Raw genomic sequence first — 21,161 nt, forward strand, 5'->3', positions numbered from 1 at the left:
ATCGCTATTAATGTATGACTAGATTTGAGTAATTCAGGAAGCTGTTATAAGAGGGCTGCATAGCCTAGTACTGCTCACCTCAAATATTAAGATAGGCTTACTCAAAATGATAATGCAACACCAAAGCACTTTAAATATTCAAGAGAGCTTAATAAGAAATAGAGTGGCTGAAATTAACTTTCGAGATGTAAGGCTCTTTACCATACAATTTTATCACATTTCACAAGTTTTAAGAGTGAAAATAAATCAAACATTTCATACATGCAACCATTTCAGATATTTAGCACACAGTTCATTCACAAACAAAAGATCAATCAGGATATGGCCATATAGGCAGACAGTTCAATTTCCCTTTTTTTCTTTTCTTGACAAGAGTCTCTCACCGCATCTGAAGTCTCTGTTATTAAGCTTGCTACCAATCTACGACCTTGCCTGTATGCGTGGAACAACGTCGGCAACTCCCAGAACGAAGACGGCATGCAGCATAGCAGGCAACTCCGATGTAGCGTCGAGTTTTCACTGTTACAGCCCTTGGATCCAAAAACGAGAGTCTCGACTGATGCATAAGGCGTCTTTTATTTAATTTGCCAGTCCAGCATGACGTTCAGCATTCGTTAATTCATCATCACCTTAGCACCGTGAAAACTGTATTGAAAACATAAAGACAACAAACATTTCACACATATGTTTTCACGGATACAAAACTCATTACGTGAACAAACATTTAGGATTACAAACATTAATTACGCAGCAAAATAAACTATACAAACGTACAAACAATTTCTAAATTACTATGAATGGAAACCCATCGTACCTCGCTGCGCTCCCCAAGGAATGCAAACAATATACGATTGTCCTTTCTTCCGTCATGAAACGGGCGTCAAGTTTTCAAAGTTCATAAAAGAAACAAAATCTCAGATAAAAATCCTGTAGACACAAACAGCTGTGAGCCATTCACACCCGCCAGCTACCTTTCAAAGCTCATCTCCCATTGTGCAAAAAAAAACTACGGTGCCACTAAAAGGACACATTTCAACATTGCGGGTACACAGAATTTCCGGTCAATCATATACAAATATTTTCCCATTTTATTCATTAACTCCACAACACATTAAAACTCAGAAGTGGTCTTTTACAAGTATTAAAATTATTAATAGTGTCTTCTACACCAAGATGTGGAGATAGGAGATCCATAGTCATATGCTGCAATTTCTCCATAAAAGACACATTAAAATCTACGTGTGAGTTTGGTGTTAGAGGACGGTGTAATCTTTTAACTGCACACGGTTTTCTCAGCTGACAGGGAAGAGAAACAGTACATGAAATAGGATTATGATCAGATAACACAAAATCTTCAATAATAACATCCTTGACACCTAAGCCGAGTGATAGAATCAAGTCCAGAGTGTGGCCACGATTGTGTGTAGGGCCGTAGTTTTAGTTAGTTTTATAACAAAGAGGCACATCTCCATATCATTTATATTTGCACTGGAAAGGAAATACGACAGTTGTCTTAATAATATTGGTAATATGTGCAACAATTACTCTGCATCTTCCTCAAATAATCACATTTTGTATCCATAACCTCATGGCAATGGCCTCTTTGCCTATTTTCCTGTTTGATTAGGGCCACCTCCATTCAGATAGGGCAACTCCAGGAAGCTCTGAATGAGAGGAAGTCAGCTGTCAACTCCCTCACTGCGAAGTAAGCATTTCATTTTCCTTTATTCAATTATTCACAATAAGGAGGGCACAGTCTGTGCATAGGTGTTGTGTGTAATATAAGTTACATAATTTAGTTACATATTTTTCAGTCAAGCACAAAGTTGTATGAAGGACTGCAGTAAGAATTACACAGTATCGGTGTATGACCATTTTAGGACGAGGGGAGAACATTTTGGCTTTTCCAACTAATAAAAAAAAAAAAAGACAGATCCAACGCCAACACTGAACTGCTGGCTGCAGACGTGTGTCTTGGACGAGCAAGCAAGAGAATAAGCACGGCGGTGCTTTGAATGACAGAAATAAAAGCTTATTTTCTGTAGCTGTAACAATTCCAAATTTTGCTACACAATTAACTGTCTCAGAAATAATTGCGATTAACAATATAATTGTCTCTTTCAGTCAAAAACCTATTTATTCATGGATTACCTTTTTAAACACATTAAAGTTTTGAATGAATCCCAGGATACATCATTTGATTACATCACTGTCATGTGACCCAGATAATGTAATAACACAGGTACACAGCCTATGAAGTAAACAACGCCTCTTTATTTCAATAAAACATAGGCACCAACTGTATCCCACCTTGTCATTATTGTTGCTATGAACGTGTATAGGGTCAAGTGCCAACAACTTACAATTTAAATAATAATAAAAAGATATAGTCCGACCAATAATCACTTGTATAATAACAATTTGGCCTATGTAAACTAAATCAACAATTACCAGTCATACCCCTTAGGACCTTAGCTAATATTGGCAATTAATTGCAGTCAAACAAAGAAACCGCGATTATGTAAAAAATTCGACAATTAGACAGTTATGGAATAATTGTTACAGGCCTAGGCACAGTGAGACAAAATCAATTTCTTTTTTCTTTCAAGTGTGTTTTTGAAATGAAAGGGGCAGGTGATCTGCATTTACCCTTGCGACCATCAGCAGCCCGCATCCTGTCATGTAACTTTATACGTCAGCAGACTATTTTACATAATCTTCACAGGTCTTTAGACCGGGGTGGAAACCTACACACAACATTGGACTTCTAAAGAAACCTTCTACTAGCCTGACAAGCCAGACCCACATCCAGATGTTGGTCTGGGAACTCGCCATTGGCAGGGCTCAATCCGAGGGGCGGGATACACGGTTGTCTTTCAAATTCCCTCTGCACTCATAGCCAACCAGAGCAACACTAGTTGATAGATTCAACTTTTGCCGTATCCGGTCGGCAAAACTCCGAACACATCTTCCTTTTTTAAGAATGACTTCTGTGCTTAATTCCAAGTCTTCCAGAGCTAAAGCCGATTCCAAAGACCACTGTTCGCCAGCAGCAGCAGCCATCTTCTTTGTTTTCAAGTAGCAGGGAATTCACGCAGAACCGTCGCAACTCTGCCGTCCTTATGTTAAGCCCGCCCACCAACTCTATACACGATGTGATTGGCCTGACCAGAATTTGGTTTTTCCAGCTTGCAAGCCAACAGAGAGTTGCTAGACGGCCCTGACGGCAAATTACAATTGCTGCCGCTAGGGTGCGTCTAGATTTCTAGGCTAACCTTCTCCAGTCGTTCCTTCAAAATAGATCTGGGGACTGAAAGACCCAGGACCTTGTGTCAAAACACACTTTTGACACAAAGTGTGTCAGGTTGTCTGGGACAGGTCTGCTTTCTGTCCCCAGATTCAGAACTAAACAGAGAGAAGCAGCGTTCAGTTTTTATGCTCCACATATCTGGAACAAACTCCCAGAAAACTGCAGGTTTGCTGCAACTCTGAAGACCTTTCTTTTTGATGCTGCCTTTCTTTAAATAACTTTCTTGTAATGCACTGTAACTTTTATTCTCATGTTTTATCTGTTTTTATATTTTTAATTGTTTTTACCTGCTGTTATATGTAAAGCACTTTGAATTGCCCTATTGCTGAAATGTGCTATATAAATAAAGCTGTCTTGCCTTGCCTGAAGAAGCACATGCAGTAACTCTGATTACATGGTGTGATTTTTGTGCAGACTTCAGATGACAGAGGCTGCCCTCGCCCTCTCGGAGCAGAAAAACCACAACATGGGAGAGCTGCTGACCCGAGTGAAGGCTGAGAAAGAAGAACAAAGGGAACGACAGAGCAGAGAGAGGAAGAAGGAGCAAGAGGTACGGACAGATGAGGAGAGACAACACTTCAAAACAAGTCATTTCACATCAAATGTGATTCATAGGGCTACCCCCTCCTAGTGGTCAATTATCGTAGTTTTGGTCTATGTTGACTTAGATTTCTTTAGTCGATTAGTAATTTAAAAAAATATTTTTTTAATGCTAAATGACTTATTTCCAAGAAACACATGAGTATATCTCTGGGAAACACAAGACTTGACATGGTGCTTTTGCATCATGGTTCGTGATGAAGTTTTTATAGATCTGTCGATCAACTCAACTAGTCTTCAACCTTTTTTGGGCCAGGGACCCCTCAGCTGAAAGAGAGACCGAGTATGGACTCCCTACCACATATACTGTATACAGTTGAGTTGCTTATTAAACTGCGCCGAATGGATGAAAATAAATGTATATTATTTATACATCATGTTTTAACGTTAAACATACACAGTAAATCCTTAAGATTAACTGTATGGCTACCATAGTGGCTACCTTACCTATAGTAAGCTCATCTTCAGTATGTATATTTAGGGCCCCATCTTGCAAACGGCACATTTGTCAGTTTCCCGTCCAGCACCCATGTCGTTTAAATAGCAAATGCACCTGCGCCCATCTGTGGCCCATGGGCGTGCTGGTCTTACAGGGAGGTGTGTTCAGGTGCATTCTGGGAGTATTGCTATCTTGAGGCAGCGGGAAGTGATTGCACCAATGAGCAACAAAAACCTGGTCTAAAGTCAATAACGCAGCATTTCATTGTTATTTTAACAGAGCATTAGTAAAATGCTCCTAGGCTCGTGCACAGCGCGCGCACACTATGCTTGTTACACACACAGGGACACACAGCAGCATACACACATGCAGAAGATTAAAAATATTACGGTGCAAATCCTCTAGGGCTGGACCCGAATATTCGAATATTCGGGTTGGTATTCGATTTGAAAATTTGACATTCGAATATTCTGGGTTTTTTTGTTTGTTTTTTTTATTTTATTTTGTTTTATTTATTTTCTGCATTTATCTCTCGTTCACACTCCAGTCCAGTTGGTGGCGGTAATGCACATTTAAGTTGGTTTGCCAACCGCCAATAAACTACAAAGAAGAAGAAGAAGAAGAAGAAGAAGAAGAAGAAGAAGAAGAAGAAGATACTGTCGGTACACGATGACGCCCACTTCGAGCATTTAGCAAGCTGGGCAGAGAAGCTAGCGGCGATAACAAGTGCGGAAATGGAAAACTGTTTCGCGTTTTTCCGTTGTGATTCGGCCAGAAACTTCAACATTGTGAGGCGAAGAGATCGTTTTGGAATATAAAGCTTGGATATTACATTTCCTTGGACTCTTGGGGATTTATGAAAATCAAGTTTTGGTCAAAATACCACTTTGTTGCTGAAAGGACAACGAAAACAGATTACGGCTGAAATGTTTTATTTTCTGTTACTTTGTAACTGTTGTGTACATGGCTTTATATTTTAAAGATTTAATGCTTTAAAGTAATAAAAACGCTCATGAGTGGAAGTTTTATCGAGGTTACAGCGACGCCCCAGTCACAAAGTGTCCCGTTGACGGGAGGGTGATCCTTGAGAGGTTAAAAGTTTATTAATTCTGAACGCGTCTGGCCTGTCTATCTATATTGCACCAAATACGACACTGCACTCCCTTGTGAAGTCGTTTGGATGAAAGGTTCTCAAAATAATCAAAATGCAAACAGACAGACAGACATAGAGATTCCTGCCTTTATTAGAGATAATAAAATGTTCAGCCCCCTCTCTCCAAAGCTTCGAATATTCGATGCTCATGAAGCTTCGAAGTTAAAAAAATGGTATTCGGACCAGCCCTAAAATCCTCCATCATAATAGCAATGCTCCAAGGTCCAAACGCGCCTGGCTTTTAAAGGGAATGGGAGATGATCTCTGATTGGTTGATCAATGGGAGATGATCTCTGATTGGTTGATTGCATGTTACGGCCAAAACACACCTCTGATTAATGAAGACACTAAGTACAACCCTTTAGAACCAGGCGCCCGGCGTATGGACCCTTTTCGCCGTTAATCTAGCAAAAGTGGATTTGTACACGCCCTAAACACACCTGCACCAGGCGCTTCACGCCGTGCGCTTAGATCGTTAAAAAATTTTTTTTTTCACAAATAGGCCAATTTATCTTTGCTATTAATATGTTGGATTCATATAAAAGTTTATTTTCAGACTTTGAAAAAACTTATTTTTTAACCTAATTTAGCGGCCCTCTTGTACTAATGCTGAGGACCCCCCTAGGGGCCATGGACCCCAGTTGAAAATCCCTGGATTAGTCAAATACATATTTCTTTAATAAAGGACAGCCCTAGTGATTTGTACAGGAAACAAAGTTAAAAAAATGTCCATATGTGATTCAGCCTATAGCTAGCTCATGTGAGCCGACAAGTCTGATCTCCGATTACATGATTGGCCACCGCAGGGTGACGTGGGATTGAGATTCTCCAAATGTTGAGTAGGTCTCAACCTTTCGCCGCAGGCCCGCTGCAGGTTTTTTGCGTGTTCCCCCTGCCGCAATAATAATAATAATGCATTTTATTTATATAGCGCTTTTTTAACACTCAAAGACACTTTACAAAGTTTTTAAAAGGAAATACACATACTATGAGAATTCATTCACTACAATACACCCATTATTAAACATTAAAAGCAGCTCTTAAAAGGTGAGTTTTTACATGTGATTTGAACATGGCCAAATTGGTGCAGTCGCGGATGTGTTTGGGGAGATGGTTCCAGTGGGAGGGGGCAGCTATAGAGAAGGCTCTGTTGCCCCAGGTCCGGCGCTTGGTCATGATTGGTGGAGACAAGAGGTTGGCATCAGAGGAGCGGAGGCCGCAGGAAGGAGTGTGGTGGTGAAGCAGGTCGGTGAGATAGGAGGGGGCCTGGTTGTGGAGGGCTTTGTGAGTGAGGAGAAGGACTTTGAATTGTATTCGTTGTGGAACAGGGAGCCAGTGGAGGTTCTGGAGGACCCGAGTGATGTGGTCACGGGAGCGTGAACGGGTGAGCAGACGAGCAGCAGAGTTCTGGATGTATTGAAGTCTATTAGGGACATTGGATGATGAACCATATAGAATTCTATTGCAGTAATCAATTCTGGAAGTAATAAAGGCATGGATCAAGGTTTCGGCAGCAGAGAATGTAAGTGATGGGCGGAGACGGGCAATGTTTTTCAGGTGGAAAAAGGCAGTTCTGGTGAACCCCGCCGCAGCCTAAACGAACTACCCCCATTCAAAATGAATGGAAAGACCTGCGATCTGATGGCAGACACAGCAGGCTGTGTGAATGCCCACTAAAGGGTAAAAGGGCAGTGACAACACCACTGTCCTGAAAAGTGACATTATGAAATAAGTGTTACTGAGATAAATCCTAAAAAATATATAGAGTATATATTATTAAATACAAATCAACTATTAAATGCTATTCTACAATTACATTAACAAATTGACTCATTTTATATCTTCAATTCACATATGGACCTGTGCTGTGCGGCTGAAATCAAGTTTGCGATGCCAAGAAGAACATCTCTTTGTTAACAGTATACAGCCTTGCCATGGACAAATCATGTAGAATCCTCCCTGACAGAAAAAGATCATGTCAAAGTTTAGTGTTCCAAAAAACTACAATGACTGGTGTCTGTTTCCTACTACAGTCTGCTCAGTAATCTGAACAATCAGTTCTGCCAAACAATAACGCAAACAAGTTCACAAACACAGAATCATTTATGCTTATTGAGATATTGCTCTCACTAATGAAAGTACCTCATGTGTTTCCATCCTGTAGGACAGTGCTCACCGAGAGGGCAAACTCCTCCGAGAGATCCAAAACCTGATAGAAACCAACGCCCAACTCATGAATAAAGTAAGAGCAATCTCTGTTCAGAACGGTGTACGTTTATGTCTTGAGGATTTGCAAAAAAATGTAAATGCCAATGCTGAGCAACACACACACACGCATTATGCGCAAGTTGTTTATTATTACATGTGAGCCTAATTGTCGTGTGTGTCTTAGGTGGAGGAGAAGGAGCGGAGGTGTAAGTCTCAGCAGCAGCAGATCTTTGAGCTGAAGCAGGAGCTGACCAATAGCATGGCAGAGCTCAAGCTGCAGCTCACACAGGCAGAAGGTAACACACACTTTCTCACACACACACACACACACACACACACACACGTTCCTATTTACAGATACATGAGATTATTTTACATAAAAGCCAGCAGAGATTTCCTGTATGTCACCCTCTCTCAGACCGTCTGGAAATAGAGAAGCGAAGGTCCAAGCAAGCCCTGCAGGACATGGACAGTCTCCGCCAGAAAGAGGTGCTCTCAGGTTTCTTCTCCTATATATACATACATACATACATACATACATACATACGTACACACATACACACATACACACACAGTATATACAGTGGTGGAATGTAACTAAGTACATTAACTCAAGTACTAGGGCTGGGACGATATGCTTTTGTCCGGATTCGATTCTTTCACGATACATGGGTGCAGATTCAATTTGTATTGCAATTTTCATTTAATTGCAATTCTAGTATTGATAGTTTTGAATATTGCGATTTTATTTTCCTTCTTTAACAAAAATAAAAAGTTGAATAACACACTTCTAGGGACAATATATCACAAGACATTTCTAAAAACTAATTGTTTTCTAAGAAGAATGCACATCACATGTCAGTAAGTCAGTCTGATATTTATGTCATTTGTAATATGTAATAATATATGTAATAATATATGCAAAGGGTGGCTACTTTGAGGAATCTAAAATATAAGACATGTTTTCAGTTATTTCACACTTTTTTGTTAAGTACATAATTCCATATGTGTTCATTCATAGTTTTGATGCCTTCAGTGAGAATCTACAATGTAAATAGTCATGAAAATAAAGGAAATGCATTGAATGAGAAGGTGTGTCCAAACCTTCGGCCTGTACTGAAGATCCCTGCTTTAGATGCAATTCGGTCGGTGCCTAAAAAGTATTGAATTCGGTACCCAGCCCTAGTCATTTTATCTTTATTAGCCGAAAGCCCGATTTTCTACATTAAGCGGCTATGTAGCAGCGGAGGCTATGGACATAGCCACAGTAGCTACTGTTTGTTTCCTCAAAAATGTAACTACACATCGGGACTACAGTGGCTATGGAGATACCACGTGGAGACATCAAGAACTGTGATTGTATATATATATGTGTGTGTATGTATGTATGTATATATATGTATGTATACGTTGACTAGATAGAAAATGATGAAATACTAAAAGTTAAAATTTCTTCACAGGTGGAGCATATGACTCGACATCTAGAAGAGAGCGAGAGGGCTCTGCAGGAACGCATCTTCAAGCTGGAGGGACAGCGGATACAACTGGAAGAGGTCGGAGTTTAGAGGGGCCGTGTTTAACAAGATAAAAACATAATGTAACACATACATTTAGTCAACAAAGTAACTGCTAATTACAGATCAGGTATTGTTATGGTCTGTTATTTTTAGGGCTGGGTATCGTTCAAAAATGTTCGATACCGGTACCGAAACCATTACCGTGACTTTGATACCGGTTCCTAAGCGATACTTTGTTCGATACCAGTTTTATAAAACAAAAAGAAATGACAACATTACACATTACGGCACAAATGTTTTTATTTATTTTTCAGCGTAACGTAGAGTTTTTCCTGCGTGTCTTCGGTGTGTAACATTAGACAGCCAATCACAAACATTATTAGATCTTGGTAGAAGCACGCTGCATGCTTATTGGCTTGCTGACTCTGATGAGATTTACTCCTTAGGTATTGAATTTGGGTATTGAATGACGAGACATTTTTCAATATGCGATACTGTAGAGCAGGGGTCTTCAACGGTTTTTAAGCCAAGGACCCCTTAACTGAAAGAGAGACGGAGCAGGGACCCCCTACTACATATATTGTATTAAATTAAGTTGCATATTAAACTGGGCCTACAATAACATGCAGGCCAGCCTAGAGCCTTTATACCTACCTTTTTTTGCATAGAAAACTAATCCATTAAAATAGCCTAATAATTGTTGGCATGAGTTTATAAATCATGTTTTAATGTTAAATGTTAAACATACATGTGGAACAGTGAATCCTTATGATTAACTGTATCTGTGGATGGCCTTAGTGATTAACTTACCTATAGGCCAGTAAGCCTTTAGCAGTGGGGAGTTATATTTGCTAATATTTTGTTGGATTCATGTTAAGACTTTTTAATTTTTGAAAAGACTTTAAAACATTAACAATAATTTGGAGGCCCCCTTGCATTGACTCTGAGGACCCCCTAGGAGTGCCGGACCCCCGGTTGAAGATCCCTGCTTTAGCTGCAATTCGGTCAGTGCCTAAAAAGTATTGAATTCGGTACCCAGCCCTAGTCATTTTATCTTTATTAGCCGAAAGCCAGATTTTCTACATTAAGCGGCTATGTAGCAGCGGAGGCTATGGACATAGCCACAGTAGCTACTGTTTGTTTCCTCAAAAATGTAACTACACATCGGGACTACAGTGGCTATGGAGATACCACGTGGAGACATCAAGAACTGTGATTGTATGGCTGAGCGGTATATCAGACGCACTGGTATACCAGTTTGAATTTCCTGTATGATATGAATTTTTAATATACCGCCATAACGGTGCATAGCTGAAACAATTGCTGTAACTCAGCAAAATATATAATATTGTTCGCTGCGTAGGGCAGGTTGTGAGTGTAGTGTATGGAGAGTGGACCAAGATTAACTGCATACTCTTCTTACTTACAGTATGGATATAACTTTTAACATAACAATTAATAACCCACAACTAACTTTCTTTAACAGGGCAAAGCACCATGGCACACAACAATTTGGGACACACAAACAATTTGTAACACTTAATTGTAAAAATGTACAAAATTACTCCGCAGAACAGCATTTTTTTATATTCATTATATTGTTCTCCTGACAGTATAGGCCACTGTAAATCTATAATAAGGCCCAGTCATGCAAAAACAAAAACGTGAAACCGACATAAACTTAAACAATACTGTGACACACAGTTTCGGTCATACCGCCCAGAACTATCTAACTGATGTTGTTTCTGATACAGTTGGAGATTGTTGATAGTAAAGAAAACGTTCCAGAAGTTGAAGAAAGACGTTTTAAATTTTTTTTATTTAGCCAGAAATGTCCCATTGTGTTAAGGAATCTACTGATTTTCAGTAACACACATCTAACAAAGACAAACGAGCTCACCACGATCACCACGATCCATGATAATGTACGGCACATCCATCTCCTGTTGTGGAAGGGCTGTCAGTGGTTGAAATCAGACACTGAACTATGAACGGTACCAGCATCAGACACTCTGACGCCTACGTGAACTTTTATTTTCTTTACATAAAATCACTAATGGCAGCTGAGGTGTATTGCCAAAGACTGAGTGGGGCCTGTATTTACTGAAAGAGGAAGTTATTGCTTACCATAACTGTATTTTTCCAGACAATTTGGTTATTCAAATCCACAAAGTGGCTTCTCTTTCCAAGCTGGGAATTTCCCACTTCTCAGGAAAAGCTGGGGTTGAATGTTATGACTATTGTGAAATTAATACAGTGTAGGTGGAGAGGTACAGTTGGTGGACAGGATAAGATTAACATCTTCCCAACCTACTGTCCTACAACACAGTAGCCTTGTATTTTGGGATCCTTTTTACAGAATGAAGTTGCACTGAAATGAAGTATTATTCCTTATTGTGGTTTGGATCTTCAGGGACACCTTGAGCACAGTGTGTAGGAAGCACTGCTGGAATCTCTTGTCTACCTGTGCTCTTAATGTAATGCCATGTAATAATGTCCATGTGTTATAGGAGCTGAGTAAAGCTAAAGCAGCGTGTGTGACAGAGAGGGCCCAGGCAGAGGAGGAACTGGGAAGAGTGCGAGCTCAAGCTCGTCTGGAGGAGGTGAGTTTAAAAATCAGCATCATTGATCAGTTATTAAGATGTTACTACATTTATATTTATGATGTCTTTTTTCCTAAGCGACGTACAAATGAGCTACAATCTAAGCCTCAATTGTGCCACAAGTAGGGATGGGGTTCCATTGCATTTCATCAAATTATAATCCAGTTATCAAATCCCTTTAAATCCCTCATTGAATTTTAATGGGATTTACTGAACAATATAACAATAGATTAATGTTGAATACATTTTATTATTTGTATTATACTGTACACTAGCACATGAACTTGAAAGTCCTTGTTCAGACTAGATAACAGTCAGACAAAGTGTGTTTTTTATAAAAGAACCTGGAAAAGCAGAGGCAAAAGATAACTATGACTTATTAAAATGAATTTGTAGGTATTTGAGACATTGCCTTACAGCATGCTTTTCTCCCCCACCCTCACATTTCATTGGTTTTAAAGTCAGTTGTCACTTTCTGCTTTATTTCCTCTGAGCAGCAGGAACTTGTGTCGGGCCTGGAGGAGAAGCTTCGCTCAGTGCGTTCCAACCTACAGGAGGTCCAGCTCCACTGCTCCCAGCAGAAACAGACCATCTCTGAGCTGCAGGCCAAGAACAGCCAGCAGGGCAGCGAGATAAATGCAATGCGGCGCAGGACGGAGGAGCTCCAGCAGGTCAGGAAGCCCTCCGGACCGCCGGAGGTTCCGCCGGATGTCCCTCATTTTCGCCGGATGTCCCTCACTATCCACTTTCTTTGTGTTGGCGTTCTAAACTCTGGTGGATTTGTGAGGACTATGGTTAACTGCTCCTCAGATCTCTGCAGGGTAAATCCAGACAGCTAGCTAGACTATCTGTCAAATCTGAGTTTTCTGTTGCACGACTAAAACTACTTTAGAACGTACACATGTTCCACCAAAACAAGTTCCTTCCCGAGGCTATTTTGCAGAGGCACCGTCATTGCGCCTGGTGCTTAGCACCGCCCAAGATGATTGTGATTGGTTTAAAGAAATGCCAATAAACCAGAGCACGTTTTTCTCCCATCCAGAATGCTATGGGAGTAGCCAGACCCTCCTCCGCAGCGCTGTGGAGGAAGGTCTTGCAATGAGAGACTACTGGTTACGCTACAGCTCCATCGACCCTGTTTCATGGTTCAAATGTCCACTATAGACCCAATGATATGGGATTTGTTTAGGCTGATACCAATATTGATACTTGAGAGTTAAAAAAAATAAATCTGATGATTATATATCAGCCGATATTGGTTTACTACACTTTACTACACCCATTGTATAAATACAATATTTTGATAAGATTTAGCACCTATTATCAATATTTTTATAATAATGTATCAAATGAAAATGTAAAAACAATATGACAATAGAAAGGTGCCTTGCGTAGTGATGAACCTACAGAGAGTTCTCGGCTGAAATCGGCGGGCTGTAACTTTACTGTTCCCTTTCAGTTGATTAACTCGTACAACACATATAGAATACTACATTAGGACTGCACAGTATATTGTTTTGTTATCGTCATCACAATATTAACTGGCGCAATACACACATCGCAAAAGGCTGAGACATTAAAATGTAACTCGTTCTTCTTTAGTGGTGCCTTTTTATACATACACACACATACATACTATATGTGTTGTATCTTGTCCTTCTATAACAGTCATAACATTTCGTTTTGGTTCCCTCTCACCGCTCTCATAGCAGCGTTTTCTAAGAAAAAGCTCTGAATATTGGACTTCCACAAACACCACTCCTAATTATAATGTTACTCTGTAAGTGCTGGATGTTTAACTAAGTTTGGCTAAAAAAAGTTCACCAAATCAACTCAAAAGGTGATATGTTAATGTTGTGTTCACAACCTGTTTGCGCTGCCGACAGATGCTGGACACCCAAAATAACTCATTCCACTTTGCAGTGGTGGACTGTAACTAAGTACATTTACTCAAGTACTGTACTTAAGTATACATTTGAGGTACTTTCTACTTCTACTCTGCTACATTTCAGAGAGAAATATTGTACTTTTTACTCCACCACATTCATCTGACAGCTTTAGTTACTAGTCACTTTAAAAAGATTAGTTAGATTAGATTAGATTTTTGCACACAAAAAACTATTTGTATTATAAATGAAACTACCCAACAATATAAAGGCCTACAAGTCCACTTAGCTGATTAAACACTTAGTTGATTGACCGAACTGTTTGGATTGTTTCCAGTTTCTATCATTTTTCTGCATTGAGTACTTTTACTTTTAATACTTTACATTTTCCTGATGATACTAACATACTTTTACTTAAGTAACATTTTCAATGCAGGACTTTTACTTGTAACAGAGTATTTTTACAGTGTGGTGTTAGCACTTTTACTCAAGTAAAGGATCAGCGGCCCGTTTCAGGAAGGAGTTTGAGCATATATTTTGTTAAAAAAGCAAAATGGCTGCTGCTGCAAAATAGCGAGAATTGGTGTGGGAGAAAATAGCTGCTCGAGTCAATGCGTAAGCTCTTATATAGTGTATTCATTTCATATTTAATCACAGGTAACCTATAATATTACTGGTGAAAACTTGAATGGTAGTAGTCTACACCTATAATTTCATTTAAGTGCAATCCTATGGTTGAAAAAGTAAACTACTACTAATCCCATTCTGAGGCTCCAGCACCATCATTAACAGAATTATGATTTACAGTAATTTATTTCTTTTTATGTCTCTTACTGGTTTGTGTCCAGGGAACTCTACAAAAACGTTTAAAAAATGTTTCAGAGCGAGTCACACTCTTCTGACGGCGCTTTGCTACAGCGGCTTTACTAATATGAGCTGCATCACCAATGTTGTAAAAAAACCTGCCGTTTGCAAAAAAACGTAATCTGCTGGATGTAAGAGCATATCCAGGACGGGTGATGTTAGTGATATGAGGACGGATAAGGTTATGTACATATCTGATAGACTGGGAAATAAAACAATACCGCTAAAATAGGTAGTTATCTGGAAATGAAAATACATCTATAGCCGGGGCCTCAATATCATCTCCTGATGTATGTTTATCTAACAAAGTAATACAGCTGCTTCATCAACGGGATCCTCGACAAAAGGACATGCCATATTCCCAACAAAAACGTTTTATAGTCTGCCTAACATGGTTAATAAACCAACCCTGTTTTTTATTCACGCCGATAACAAACTGGTCTAAAATGTACCTGATCCAGACTGAGTAAATGAATGAGGAAATGGAAGAGCGCTGTGTCAGAGGGAGGAGACGGAGAGAAGAAAACCTGCTCCCGACCAGGTTAGGTTCACAGGCTCAGTTACCATAGTAACTGCCTCTGAGGTTAAGTTACCATAGTAACTGACTGAGGTTAAAGTACCTCTCTTTCTGAAACCGAAAACCCAGAGTTTCCCTCATCTCAGGGTTAACAAACTCAGAGTTTTCACTAAACCTGCTTTCTGAAACGGTTCCCTGAATACTTCTTCCGCCACTGCCACTTTGCAACTCTATGATAGCCTGCCAACTGTCTAAGGTTAACCGCATCTCTTACTCAATGCATGCTGGGATAAACCCCAACAGATACTCATGGCTGCTGTACAGTGGCCTCGTCCATCTGACGAGCCTCCAGAAGAGATAAATGATGGGGTTTATTTGTTTGTTGTCAGCCAAATGATGTGGGTGTTTAACAGGTGGCGTGTTGTTACAGGACCTGTCCGCTAAGGACCAGGAGAAGGTGGCTGAAGTAAGCCGGGTGAAGGTGGAACTGCAGGAGCAGATTGGACATTTACAGGCAGAAAGAACGGCACAGGGAGGACTCAAAGAGAAGATCAGTGCTCTGGAGAGAGAGATTAAAGGTGCACCCCACTGTTTTTTTCTTATCACTTGACACAAGTCTTTATTTTCCTTTTGCAAAAGAGAGTACATTTCAACAAGTCAATTAGTTTCCTTTTTCAATCACAATGCAGTCTGCTCGGAGTACTGCTCAGTTGTGTAGAAAGGGTGTTACACGGCTAAGCTGACCTGGACTCTTATACTAAAGACACACAGCTACTAAAGGCTAACCTAGCTCATAAAATTAATGGTATTGCCTCCTCTCCCTGCGTGTTGCGTTTAATGTGAGAATGAGACTGGATGAGTGTATACGTTCTTACCTAAGATTGGTTGTGCTGTGTTAAACTGACTCACCCAGCCGCCGTGTTGTTTCGCGCTCCGTGTTTTCTGGTGCCGGGCCTGCTAGCATCGGTCATCAGGAGGGACAGCCTGCTCGTGTGTTCCAAGCAGCTCCAGCATCTTCTTGACTTCTCTGCCAGCCAGCTCCTTTGTGTGTAGTTCAGGTTTTAAAAGGCGTATTTACAAAAATAGTGTTGTTGGAAAACAAATGGTGTTCTCTGTGTGGTAGCGTGTCGCGTGCAGCCGTCCGCTTGAGACTCTCTGCCTCTGCTTCCTGAATCAATCTCCACAGCTGCTGTTTGGCCTGGGTTAAATCAGCATCACACAAACACCCCCCACCATGTCATATATGTCATATCAGTTCTAACCCTTATTAAAACTAACCACATAACTTCCTGAAAGACCTATACTGATATCATAACACTTTGGGCCCTATTTTAACGATCGTGAAGCGCCTGGCGCAGGTGTGTTTAGGGCGTGTCCAAATCCACTTTTGCTAGTTTGACGGCGGAAAAAAAGGTCCGTGCGCCGGGCGCCTGGTTCTAAAGGGTTGTACTTAGTGTCTTCATTAATCAGAGGTGTGTTTTGGGCGTAACATGCAATCAACCAATCAGAGATCATCTTCCATTCCCTTTAAAAGCCAGGCGCGTTTGGACCTTGGAGCATTGCTGTTATGATGGAGGATTTGCACCGTAATATTTTTATTTGTAATCTTTTGCATGTGTGTGTGCTGCTGTGGGTCCCTGTGTGTGTGTGTGTGTGTGTGTGTGTGTGTAACAAGCATAGTGTGCGCACGCTGTGCACGAGCCTAGGAGCATTTTACTAACGCTCTGTTAAAATAACAATGAAATGCTGCGTTATTGACTTTAGACCAGGTTTTTGTTGGTCAATGGTGTGATCACTTCCCGCTCAAGATAGCAATACGCCCAGAATGTACCTGAACACACCTCCCTGTAAGACCATGGGTCACAGATGGGTGCAGGTGCATTTGTTATTTAGACAACGTGGGCGCTGGACGGGAAACTGACAACTCCGTCTGTCTTTAACTAGCAAAGACACTTGTGTCGGGCTTTGCGCTGCACCGGGTGCGAGATAGGGCCCTTTGTTTGTGTCAGTAATCCCAGTTCAGATACATTTTTCTTAAGAAATGTATTGATACCGTTAGCATCATGTTCCACAAGATATACAGCAAAAGGTTTCACATGTGTACCAACCTACTTGAAACAAAGTAGAACTACCCAGGTCAACCAGTAATCTGAACTGTTTGAGTCCTGTAACCAGGTCAGATATTGACATATTTAAAAAATGAAATATTTTCTGTAGCGCTGTCTTTCATACCTTTCTCCCCCTGTGGCTTGCTGGCCTGCAGTACTAAGCAGTAACCACAGAGAGGTGCTCCTGGACAAAGAGAGTGAGATGTCTTCCATGCTGGAGAAGCTGCGGCTGAAAGAGGCGGAGATCCAGAGGATGAGGGAAGACGAAGCCAACAGAGCCAGCTACCTGCAGAGCGCCATCCTCACCTACGTTCAGGGCTCTCCTCTGGGACACTACAGCAGTCCCAAAAAATGACCCACAGACCTCGACCCTCTCAGCTGTAAGCTCTGAGCTCTCGCACACTTCCTGCACAGGTCAGCATGGTCTGAAGAATAAAACAAAATCATGATTGTCTGGACCTGAAACATTTGGAAAACACAGGGAAATCAGGAGTGTATTCTGTGCTGGGCAATATGACTGTGAGCTGTAATCATACCTAACACAATGTGCATATCCAGTCAAGAAATGAAGGGTTTAAAAAGTCTGGGGAAAAAAACGACTGGCCCGACATCCATGACATTTGCAGGATATTCTTGGTCCCCAGAAGACGAATATTACTTACAAGATATATTTTTGATGCATTTTTACATCTTAAGATGAATTTAGCACATTAATGCTCTTGAGGAGACAAATTATGCTCTTTCATCTATTGCTACCCTCGAAACAAACATCAAAAATAATAAAAGGGGTAAAAACAGTATCAGGGAACCATACATGCTAAGCATCTCAAAATGTCTACAAATGCACAGAGTACTTTGTATTGTATAGTCTTATTTTAAGAAAATATTCGATTTGAGACTAAACTGCTTGAAAGGACATTAAATCTGCTATGACCACAGCCCTGACTTAATGTTTAACATGTCCTTAGATGTTTGCCGTTAAAATTCCCACTCTGGTGCATTTTGCTCTCCCATTAACTGAGATGTACTGCACTTAAAATGAACTGTACGTCATCAGCATCATTTGTATCTGTTTTCGCTGTCCAACCCATCCGGTTGCACTCGTTCTTTTTCTAATCCAGTCTAAGTGAAACAAAGGCAGGGCACCATTGTTAGTGTTTTTATACAAAATGAGATTTGGTCCAAATATGTCTTAATATTGTATCTGTCATACCGGACAGCTGCCCCTCTCCAGCTCAGATACAAAATAAAGTGTTTTTTACAAAATATTTTATGAAGAAAGTGCTAATAAACTCTGGATGTATTTTTTTTATAATACAAATTGCTGTTTTATATCTTGATATTTTGTTTCAGATATGTAATGGATACTTGTCATTTTATTTTTTCAGGCGTGTTTTTACCATTCTGCTGTTTTTGATTACATGTGTTCTTTTCTGTCAGTTAAATGTGGTAATTTCTAAAATAAATGTCTCATAAATTTTCTTAATGTGTGGATGATTTGATATGGAGTAGTCTATTATTTATTAATACACCTCACAAACACACAATACTGTAATGTTATCCGTGCTGGTGGGGTGGGGATGTATGAGGTCACTGGGTCTTAGAATTACAGCCAAAGATCCTTAACTCTCAAGATAGATCACATACATTTAAAGCCAATGAAAGTCAGTATGGAGGAACCTTCAGCATCATTCTATCTGACATTCTTTTTTCATTTCATCGCATGTCATTATTAATAAAGAGTATTGGTCTGGTAGTCCACCTATCAAAAGTGAAAGCATTAATAAATATCCCACAAAATGCTTGCTAACCATACGTTTCCCCAACTGCCATTTTAGGTTATTTGTATGTTTTTTGTAAGCATAACTTTCTAACTAGTGAGAATGCAATGACAACACTTGTTCCCGATGTGAACATTTGCACCACCTTACAGACATTTGCCTCGTTGGTCAGGCAAGTTTATTTGTAGGTTATAGCACCATTCAAATACAGAGGCAATTGAAAAGAGCTTTACATAAGCAGAAACAAAGGACATTTAAAAACACAATAAAGAGGAAAATAAAATGGATTAGTAAGTAAAAAAGTAAAGTAAGTAAAATAAAATAAACACAATCCATAGGAATGTAGTTCCATTACAGTTGTACAGTAGTGCCGTGATAAATAGCCCCTAAAATGAAAACAATAAAAACACTCATGATATGTCAAAGTTGGGGGAATTACTGGAATTGTTGGGTCTTTGTAAATTATAGAGTGTGCTCTAGACCTACTCTATCTGTAAAGTGTCTTGAGATAACTCTTGTTATGATCTGATACTATAAACAGAATTGAATTGAAAGTTATTAAGAAATATTAAGTAAGAAATTGAAATTATGAGATAATCAGATTATAAAATAGTACATCTTGACTCTTTGTCATAATTTTATCTTGAAAAGTTATAATTTTGACTTAACGTAAGTAGGCTATTAACATTGATTCTGAATATTGTATCCATAGACTGTCTAGCCTTCGTTTTTCATCCAGGCTGGCAAAAATGGCTTTCTAAGCTCATATATTATTAGTAGTATGCTGCTAATAATATATGAGCTTAGAAGGCCATTTTTGCCAGCCTGTACAAAAAAAGAAGGCTAGACAGTCTATAGATATAGTTGTAGACTAGTTAGGCTTACTGGTAGTAGGCTAGTAACGTTAGCAGTAGTAGTAGAAGTAGTAGTAAGAGTAGAAGCCTAGTAGTAGTAGCCTAGTAGTAGTAGTAGTAGTAGTAGTAGGACTAGTAGTAGTACCGGTAGTAGGCTAGCAGTAGTAACATGGACAAAAGACCACCTTACCATGGACAATTGACACTCTCTGGCAACAAATGAAAGAGAGAGATTCTGCTTTAAAGAGGGCTCTAAAATCAGGGCATAGTAGTGACCGGCTCACCTTTACAAATCTCCGATATAAGGTATTAAGGAATTTAAGAAAGGCTAAGGCAGAATCATTAATGAAGCTCGGGGAAATGGGAAACTTATCTGGAGAAATCTTAATAAATTTACTGGTAGGAATAAAGAAAAAAGGACAACTCTACCTGAACTCAAAGTGAATGGAATCTTGACCCAAGATAATGATATGATAGCAAGTACATTTAATGATTTCTTTATAAAAATCAGTCAGGGAGCTGGCTCAAGGCATCCCAACTGAAACTGTACCATCTATCCTTATTGATAAAGCTAAACCTATTTTTAAAATAAAGGAAATATCTGAATCAGAGGTTATCAGAATTATAACCTCGCTAAGGAACTCAAAAGCAAAAGATTCATATGGTTTGGATACCACATTTTTAAAATCACACAGGGTCGCACTTGCTTGCCCCATTGCCCATCTGATCAAGCAGTCAGTTAGGCAAAATACTTTTCCAAGCTCCTGGAAAACAGCAGTGGTATCTCCGATCTACAAGTCTGGTGATAAAGCAATGGTGTCAAATTATAGACCCATTAGTATTCTATCGGTGATATCCAAGGTGTCAGAAAAATGGGTAGTAGAGCAGCTGAAAAACCATCTAAACTTGGGCCACACCCCTTTACACCCAATGCAATTTGGATTTTGCACAAACCACTCTACAGAGACAGCTAACTGTTCCCTCCTTGAAAACATCAAGTCAAGTCATTAGATGAGGGTGGAATAGCAGGTGCAATGTTTCTGGACCTTAAGAAGGCTTTTCAAAATTATCTGAAATGGATGGAGTCCTACTTAACTAACAGGAAACAGAGCGTACATATTGGTAATTCTTACTCTTCATACCTCGACTGTAATATTGGTGTACCCCAGGCGTCGGTACTGGGCCCTATCTTGTTTAGCCTGTACATTAACGACATACAAATGTATGCAGATGATACAGTTCTGTATTTGCATACCAAAAACAAACAGCAGGCTGCAACTAAACTAACTGGAGCACTGGTCCATATTTCTGACTGGCTAAA

At 39.8% G+C, this 21,161-nt stretch overlaps 1 protein-coding gene across 3 annotated transcripts in view; it reads left to right on the forward strand.

Annotated features, from left to right (window-relative positions):
• lrrc45 (leucine rich repeat containing 45) overlaps window positions 1–17,637 on the forward strand; it is a 39,892-nt gene extending 22,255 nt beyond the window's left edge. For 2 of the 3 annotated variants that reach the window (XM_039788791.1, XM_039788793.1), the window contains 10 exons: window positions 1,628–1,705; window positions 3,725–3,860; window positions 7,667–7,744; window positions 7,895–8,006; window positions 8,129–8,199; window positions 9,171–9,263; window positions 11,738–11,830; window positions 12,328–12,501; window positions 15,528–15,675; window positions 17,361–17,637. In XM_039788791.1, the coding sequence (XP_039644725.1) occupies window positions 1,628–1,705; window positions 3,725–3,860; window positions 7,667–7,744; window positions 7,895–8,006; window positions 8,129–8,199; window positions 9,171–9,263; window positions 11,738–11,830; window positions 12,328–12,501; window positions 15,528–15,675; window positions 17,361–17,560 (1,183 nt within the window). In that variant the 3' untranslated portion in view covers window positions 17,561–17,637. The remainder of the gene's footprint in view (window positions 1–1,627; window positions 1,706–3,724; window positions 3,861–7,666; window positions 7,745–7,894; window positions 8,007–8,128; window positions 8,200–9,170; window positions 9,264–11,737; window positions 11,831–12,327; window positions 12,502–15,527; window positions 15,676–17,360) is intronic. The other variant, XM_039788792.1, reaches the window with a different exon arrangement.
• The last annotated feature ends 3,524 nt before the right edge of the window (window positions 17,638–21,161 follow it).

This window comes from Perca fluviatilis, chromosome 21, assembly GCF_010015445.1.
Source record: "Perca fluviatilis chromosome 21, GENO_Pfluv_1.0, whole genome shotgun sequence".
NCBI classification, from domain to species: Eukaryota; Metazoa; Chordata; class Actinopteri; order Perciformes; family Percidae; genus Perca; species Perca fluviatilis.